The sequence below is a fragment of the Protopterus annectens genome, chromosome 3.part1, assembly GCF_019279795.1.
Source record: "Protopterus annectens isolate FY-2018-M chromosome 3.part1, PAN1.0, whole genome shotgun sequence".
Lineage (NCBI taxonomy): Eukaryota > Metazoa > Chordata > Ceratodontiformes > Protopteridae > Protopterus > Protopterus annectens.
Window position 1 is genome coordinate 677,817,856 of NC_056732.1, and position 8,672 is coordinate 677,826,527.

At 41.1% G+C, this 8,672-nt stretch overlaps 1 protein-coding gene across 1 annotated transcript in view; it reads right to left on the reverse strand.

Annotated features, from left to right (window-relative positions):
* Positions 1-8,639, reverse strand: part of LOC122797710 — a 297,965-nt gene extending 289,326 nt beyond the window's left edge. Inside the window, exon 1 of the mRNA XM_044066244.1 lies at positions 8,217-8,639. Within this exon, the coding sequence (XP_043922179.1) occupies positions 8,217-8,429 (213 nt within the window). The 5' untranslated portion in view covers positions 8,430-8,639. The remainder of the gene's footprint in view (positions 1-8,216) is intronic.
* Between the last annotated feature and the right edge of the window lie 33 nt (positions 8,640-8,672).

Here is an 8,672-nt window from a genome sequence, read left to right on the forward strand (position 1 = left end):
AAAATAAGTGTGGAATTTAACCAACCTTGGGATATAGGTTTGGGGTCGAAGCTTCATCACTCCACTGTTTTCTTCACTACAGTCAGCACCTGAAGCTGGATAAGCAGGGTACCCTTCTCATGACAGAAAACTGGTCCTTCTTAAGTACGAGTCTATGATGAAATTGTGTGAGATGGCTTCCTGTTGTAGACACAGTGTTTGGTGATGTAGTAGGCACTGTACTATATACCATTCTGTGGCCCCTGAAGTTGGAACCAGCCAACCTGAATTATACATATGTTGTCCGATTTTGAGATGGGAGTACCTGGTTTGTCTTTTGTTGGTATATCCAGGAAGAACTCGAACTATGTAAGGGCAAATTGATGTCTACATGTAATTAGTCTTGCCAACCTGCTGCTGTGCTTGCCTCCTCTGATGTACCTCTGCCCACCAAATTGTTAGGGATATGGCAACAGTTACCCTGGAAAACATGCAGTGCAGTCTGAGATTGTGCCAACACACAAGTAAGATTATCATCGCTAAACATTTTGATGACTCAAGGCAAGAATACTCTTGTTACTTGATAGGTTCATAGGTGGTTACTAGGCTGCTGACCCAAAGATCTTTTTAAGCCTAGACGTGTACCCAGTGTAATACTAGACAAACACAATGTAAAGGATATAGCACTCAAGTTCTTAGTTAGCATTGACTGCCCATGTCTCGGAGGGTCAGAGGTGAAATCCCTGTCAAGTCATTTAAGTTTTCCCATTCATTCATCCTGCCTACACATAAATATTGTGAGAGAGGTGAACTTTATGATATGATTAAATAGCCTATTCTAGAGGAGTGGCAACCTCTAAAAGACATATCTGTCTCCACAGCAGGTCATATTGGTGTCGCAGGCCAGGTTAAGGTGCTGGGAGCAAGTGAGCCTTATTCCATTTGAGTTGTGGATGTGCAGCATTTCCATTAGGTTTGTATCTGAGATTGCTCTGTAGGCCATGCACAAGTCTCCTCTAAGTAGTGTGTATGCTAATGAGTACAGTGATAGTAACCTCAGTCTGTCAATGTATGACCTGTGCTGGAGACCCTGTAATTTTCTTGGTTAGAAATCTCTGAGGTCTCTCTAGTCGCTACAAGTGCCTGGCAAGGTACATAGAAGAGGGAGCATTGTACTTGGCTATTGGCCTGGTGAGGGTTGAGGACAAGGGAGGTATGACATCTTTCACTCTTGACGCAATGCCTTTGCTAATGAGGTGTGAGACACAGAGTGACTTCCTTTACACAGTAGATACCGTGCATAGTGGTCAAAGTTTAGCCTACTGTCAAGTTGTGTTCCCAAGTCTGTCACTACTGAGTTGTTACTTATGGTATTATGTATATGATAGTCTGCATGGATATCAGTTTTACCAAAGGGGTGATAATGCATTTTTTAACACTGAGTTTGATTATTGACTTTGGCATCAATCACTGGTTTGTGTAAGTCTCTCGTGAAGTATACTGACATTGTTTGTGGATTCAATGATTGTAGCTAATTTTCAGGCATCAACAAACTTAGTCAGCCACATCCTGTTTGGGTCTGACTTTGAGAGTATTCAAAACAATAGGGGGGCCAGCACTGAACCCTGTATAACCACCATAATATTGACAGGCCTGGTGGTTGAGGTAAATTACCCAACTTTGACTGAGTGTGATCTGTTGATCAGCCAGTTAGCAACCTACCTGACAACATCAGGGTTGATATTCAACTGGGAGAGTTTATCATTGCTGCCCAAATGTGGGACTTTGCTAAGTGAAGGTTGGTTGTATGCACAGGTTTGCCTTCTGTTATGGATCTGGTGATGTTTTTCAAGAGTCTACCAGGTTTAATATCGATGACCTGTCTTTGACAAAACCAAACTGTGTTGGATCAATAGTTTTGAGATCACCTATGTCCTTATTTGGTTCCACTTCATAATCTAGAAATGCTGAAATATCGAAACTCAGCAATTCGCAATTATAAAGCCAGACCATCACAATCACGAAACACATAACCCCGAAACACACAGTCACAAACATACATACACCATACATCACAAAAACACATACCATTCTATCCACACTACACAAACCACACAACCCTACAGTACATGTAAGCAGGGGTGCAAGCCCACCTACACCACCCATGTGGGGAGCTGCAGCCCCAACACCCCTACTTATATATACTAACTCCAAGATCGTACATTAAAATGAAAAAAGGAAGTACACTCACACCCAGACATCCGACACTGCCTTACACACACACACACACACACACACACACACACACACACACACACACACACACACACGTACAAACACCAACACATCCAACAATTACACAGTCATACTTTCACGCGCCCACCCTAACCCATACATACAACTCACAAACAAACTCACATACACTCATACTCTCACCCAAAACCCTTACAAAACATCCATGTACATGCAATTCTGCGTACATCCACACATGACAAACAAACCCATACAGAAAACACACTGCACGTAAACTAGCGTAAACACATAACCGGGAATTTGAGATATTAGAATTCACAATTATGCACTTTAGCTGTATAAAAAATTAGACTTTATGGTTTGGAAATGCTGAATTTCGCAACTTCAGCATTTCAAGATTGTAAAGTGAAACCCCTTATTTACAGGGTCCAGGATTATTTGTTCCACGGCCTTACAGAGAAGAATGGTTAAGCTTATGGATCATATGCTCATAGCAGGTAACTAGTCTATAGGCCCTGATACAGACTCTAGATCTCAGAGTAATCAAGATGATGTTCCTGTTGAAGGACATGTCTCAGTACCAATTCCCACTCATAGGATCATAAGAAGTTAACAGGCTGTTGGTACTGAGGCCCTTATAAACCTAGCCAATAGTTTAGCAAATGTTTAGACAAGTCAGGACCCAAAGCCCCTGTCCAGCAGGGACTCAGGTAGATTCCAAGGGGTTTATTTTCTGGTTCCCATACAGTTATCAAGGTTGCGCTTAAAAAGGGATAATGAGGTAGTCTGTTTGATGTGGAGAGGGAGTCTATTCAACAGATGGGGGAGTGTGTGGGACACAAATATGTCATGCCAACAAGTCCTACTGACATCACAGACCAGGATTAGGTCACACATATGGGTTGCTGTAGTGGAGCTTGACCTTCAGATATGCAGCAGTACCATAAAGGCGGGGTGTAAGATTGCTTTGTATGCCAGTCACAGGCCACCTCTGAGGAGTCCGTATGAAACTGAGTAGAGAGAAATGGCTTTTAGCCTGTCTCTGTAGGGTAAATGTTTGCAGCCCTGGATTCTCTTGATGAGGAACTTCTGTGGTGTCTCCAGCTGCTGCATGTGCTATGCGTGGTACATGCTGAACTTGGCCATGTACTGAATAATTGCCCTTATACGTGAAGAATACAGGGATGTTATGAACTCTTTGTCCTCAGGGCGTTTGTGTTCTGGCATGAGTAGTTTTTCCAATATATGTTTGGTTAAATAATGTCACCCAGGATCTGCGTAAAGGGTTGAATCTTGATAGATTGGAAGAGGTCCAGATAAGTGGAGAGGGCATCTTGAGTCAAATTTGTGGGTCTGTAGCTAGCAATACTTTGAATAGGGGTATTGTCAATGGTTAACTGCACTTGGAGTGTCTCCTCTGCATCACCAGCCTGGAGGTGTGTGTGTCTTTCATATACATTGAAACTCCACACTGTTTGAGTTTGCTGCCCAGAGATGGGGGTCTGAATGTATGATAGCATGAGTAACCAGGTAAGGCTGGGGGGCTATATGCAACTTTGAACCAGGTTTCTGTGACTGCACATATGTTAACACCTTCCAGGGTTAAGAATGCTTGCAATGAGTTCAGTTTCATGTTTTGATTCCTAGCATTTAGCAGCATGACCTTTAATGTGGGTTTTGTTGAAATGTTTGTGTTGGTAGTATGGACCTCATGACTTTTCCAAAAAAGGCAGTATGGGGGAGGCAAGGGCCTTGGGCAGAGGCATGAAGCCTAAGCCAGACAGATGCAGGCCTAGTCTAGCAAAGCATCGTGGTCTGTCCATCATATATTCCCAGGCTGTCGGATGCTGGATCACCCTGGAATGACACCAGAAACTAAGCCAGTTGGTAAAGTCAATCATTTTCTGTTTGTATTGAGGCATCATGATGGGTGACAGTCGAATGCTGCTTAAGTCTGCAGACATACTTGCCTGGGACCCATATTCTATAAGCTGAATCATTTCTCTCTTCATATAGTCCAGGGAGGTACGTCTCAAGTTGTTCACGCCAACATGGACTATGACAGAGTCAGAACAGTAGCTATTGTTCAGAGAGTTGTGTGTGTGAGTGATATGGCGCATTCTGTCACCTGACAAACAATTAACTGTGACTTTATCCTTATGCAGCCTGGTTAGAGGCACATCTGTGTGTCACAGAATGGAGTATCCTATAACTGATATGTTGGGTTTATGGTTAGGCCTTAGTGGTTGTGAAAGACTGGTGTGTGTAGTTCGCATGGTATGTGGTGTGGAGGGTTGTGGAGTTCTCTGGTGTTTTTGCCTCTGAGGTCTCCTTTGTTTGGGTTTGTTTTTGTTGAGAACCTCAGCATATGTGGGTCTGTGTAATGCAGTTCTGGGTGGTGTTTGAGGTGTAGTGATTGTTAACCTTCTCAGTGCCCAGATATACTGGCTTGTGGGGGAAGCATAGACTCTAGCTTCTTTATGTATGGGTGTGTATTTACTGTAGTTGGAGTCACCCTTTTGATACTCTTTTTTCAAGTGGCATATGACAAATGTAAAAAAACTGTTATTTGAAAAATTAGCGATAAAATGACAGTGACACAAATGCTGTTAGAAACAGCTATACTGTCACATTACTGAAAATACCTCCTGCATGCTGGTGCATGACTGTATGCATGTATATGTGTATATATCCACCAACATACCCCACAGATAGGCATGTGTTTGTCTGTGTACATAAACAGAGATGTACAAAATCAGAGACAGATGTGTGTGTGTGTGTGTGTATGACTCCACACACACACACATATATATATCTGTGTGTGTCTGTATAGACATACAAATATATGTGGATCTATAAAAACATAAATATATACAGCAAATACATATATACAGCAAATACATTGTAAACAACATAAGCAATCAATATGATAAACAGATAATGACACATTTATTTATTAAAATTAATATCTATTTCCATCTTGATCTTCTTCTTCGTCTTCTCAGTGGATCATTGGTTTCCATTTCTTACAGTCCACTGCATCTTGCTCTGTCACACCAACCACCTGCATGTCCTCTCTCACCACATCCATATATCTTAAGTTAGGCCTTCCTTTTTTGATCTTACCTGGCAGCTCCATCCTTAGCATACTTTTCCCAATATACTGAACATCCTTCCTCAGCACATGTCCAAAGCAATGCAATCTCAATTCTACGACTTTGTCTCCAAACCGTGCAACCTGACCTAACCCTCTAATATACTGAATCCTAATCCGGTCCATCCTTGTCACACCCATTGCAAATCTTAGCATCTTTAACTGCCACTTCTAGCTCAGACTCCTGCCTTTTGTTCCATGCCACCGTCTCCAACCCAAACAACATAGCTGGTCTCACTACTGTCTTGTAGACCTTCCCTTTCACTCTTACTGGTACCTGTCTGTCACAAATCACTCCTGACACTCTTATCCACCCATTCCACCCTGCCTGTACTCTCTTCTTCACCGGTCTTCCACACTCACCATTACTCTGAACTGTTGATCCCAAGTACTTAAACTCATCTACCTTGACCAACTCTACTCTCTGCATCCTCACCATTCCTATATCCTCCCTCTCATTCACACACATATATTCTGTCTTAGTCCTGCATGCTATTCATTCCTTTCCTCTATAGAGCATATCTCCACCTTTCCAGGATCTCCTCAATCCGGTCCCTACTCTCACTACAGATCACAATGTCATTTGCAAACATCATAGTCCATGGGGCCTCCTGTATGATTTTGTCTGTCAACCTGTCCATCACCATTGCAAATAAGAAAGGGCTCAGAGCTGATCCTTGATGTAATCCCACCTCCACCTTACACTTATCTGTAACTCCCACTGCAGACCTCACCACTGTCACATTACCCTCATACATATCCTGTACCACTCTTACATACATTATCTGCCACTCCCGACTTCCTCAGAATACCACAACTCCTCTCTAGGCACCCTATCATATGCTTTCTCCAAGTCCACAAAGACAAAATGCAACTCCTTCTGACCTTCTCTGTACTTCTCCATCAACACTCTCAGAGCAAACATTGCATCTGTAGTGAAATTTTCTGGCCTGAAAACCATACTGCTGATCACTAATCATCACCTCCCTTCTTAACCTTGCTAACACTACTCTTTCCCATAACTTCAAGCTGTGACTGATCAGTTTTTATCACCCTGGGAGTTACTACAGCTCTGCACATCACCCTTATTCTTAAAACTACTTCCATCTTCATATGGGGGTGAAATGGTGTCATCAACACAGCCACCTGAGTCACAAAAGAGGAAAGTTTGAGAAAAGTTATGAGAATTACAATAACAACACTGAAGTATACTGCTAAAACAATTATGCCCACTCCATACTGAATTTTAATAAAATAGATACATTATCACATATCTAGCTTTAACAAATTTGACAGACATTCAGTAATGCCTTGAATTGGAAGCTGGTCAGTAAGACATAACAAGGATGTGGTTTTACAACTACATCAATAAAAACTTAGATTACAAATTGCATACATACATACTTATCCACACAGATATGAAAATATACGGAAATAGAGACTACATTTACCCCAACTTTAAAATGGTAACCAGTGTAACTCTACTGCAGTCAAATGTTCAGGAAAGGAGTGGAAGATCTAAACATTTTACCACAATGCAGGGAGGAAAAAGAAAAATTAATTTGGGTGGAATCAGTATTATACAAACAGTTACTGTGTGATTCCTGAAGGGCTTCAGCTATTGAGAAATACTTTTAGTGCAATAACAGGATTTAATTTCAAAGTTGTCTCACATGTTTTTTTATTGAAATGGTCTAAGATTTTCTGGTTTTAGAATCTTAGGACATTTGCAACTCAGTGGGTTTGTTTCCAGGTTGTAACTGTCCAAAGCAGTGCTGTTGTGCATTTGCAACTCAGTGGGTTTGTTTCCAGGTTGTAACTGTCCAAAGCAGTGCTGTTGTGCGAAATGAGAGAAACTGTCTTTATAAATGTTATGTCTGCATGAGTACATGCATAAATAAGCCACACTATTTATTTATTTATTTTTCGTTAACCAGGAAGGTCCTACTGGATGATGTCTGTTTTCAGCAGAGGCCCAGGGAGAAAAGCTCCATTACATAACAAAAAAAAAGGACATTGTAACATCATTTGTATGCAAAAAGGAGTACATCACAGCAGTACAAATTTAAAATATTATACAAAGTGAAGGAAGACATGCAGTATTCACTATTTATCTATATAGTGAGAGATGAAAGAGAGTCACTCCTGACCATATGAAAAATAATTACCAACAAAGGGAGAAGGGCATGTAGCAACAAGCATGAACCGAATACACAATTGCCTAGGCTAAGTTTCACAAAAAACAAGCACATACTAAAGGAGATATAATTTCACTGCTACATAGGCTGCAGATCTGAGTGTGACTGGACTGCAAGTCTGGTCGAGGCTAAACCAGTCATTCAGCTAATGTAATAACCTATGGGTGGGGGAAGATGAAAACAAAAGGACAAAACTGTCAAGATTACAGAGAATGACCATTCTCCAGTGAAGTTTGTGTAATCTGACCCGCTGTATGCTAACAAGGTGCTGTGAAAATCCTGCCTCTGTGTGAGCATGTGACTTACACAGCACTAAAATGTAAACAAAGCACTCCAGCAAGCAACTGAATTTAGAAACGAGCCAGTGCCCCTTTAACATTGCCACTGTAATTCTGCATACATTTCTGGTTACATCCACACACCGGGAAGCAAATGGTATTATCACAAAAATCTGGTTGCGATAATACGCAAGTACCCCAATTTGTTATTAAGCACCAAAAAAACAATACTAATGTTAATAAGTAATAACTTATCAAGACACACATCCCAGATTGAATATTCATGAAAACATGTTAGTACAATCCCATAAAAACCCTGTTAGCTAAAATTAGTTATCATGCAGTGTCCCTTACCTTATACACACCGATTGCCTCGTGCAGGAATACAAGACTGTGGCTGGAATGTCTGGGAACACACAGGACACAGATAAAAGTCTCATCATCCTTACAAAATAACTCCAGTCTCTCTTTATGCTCCCCACAACACTGCTCTGTTCTTCCATTTGTAGCACACAAATTATGCATTGCTCCTTTTTCCCTGCAGTTTCCTTCTTGTTTTGTGTACATTCCTGCTTCAGTCTCAGAGATCTTTGCACCAAATCAGCCAGAAATCAGTTCACTGTGAAACTCTTCAGGGGAAGTTCCTGCCTAAATTCATACCAGGCCAGTTTTTTTTTTGTTTTATAACAAATCCTGTAAACAGATGTTCTACACAAGTAGCATCTAAATACAAAATCATTGAATTATCAGGCAAACAGCAAATAACATGCCATACATAAACTCCATTCTATATACAACAAGCCACTTAAC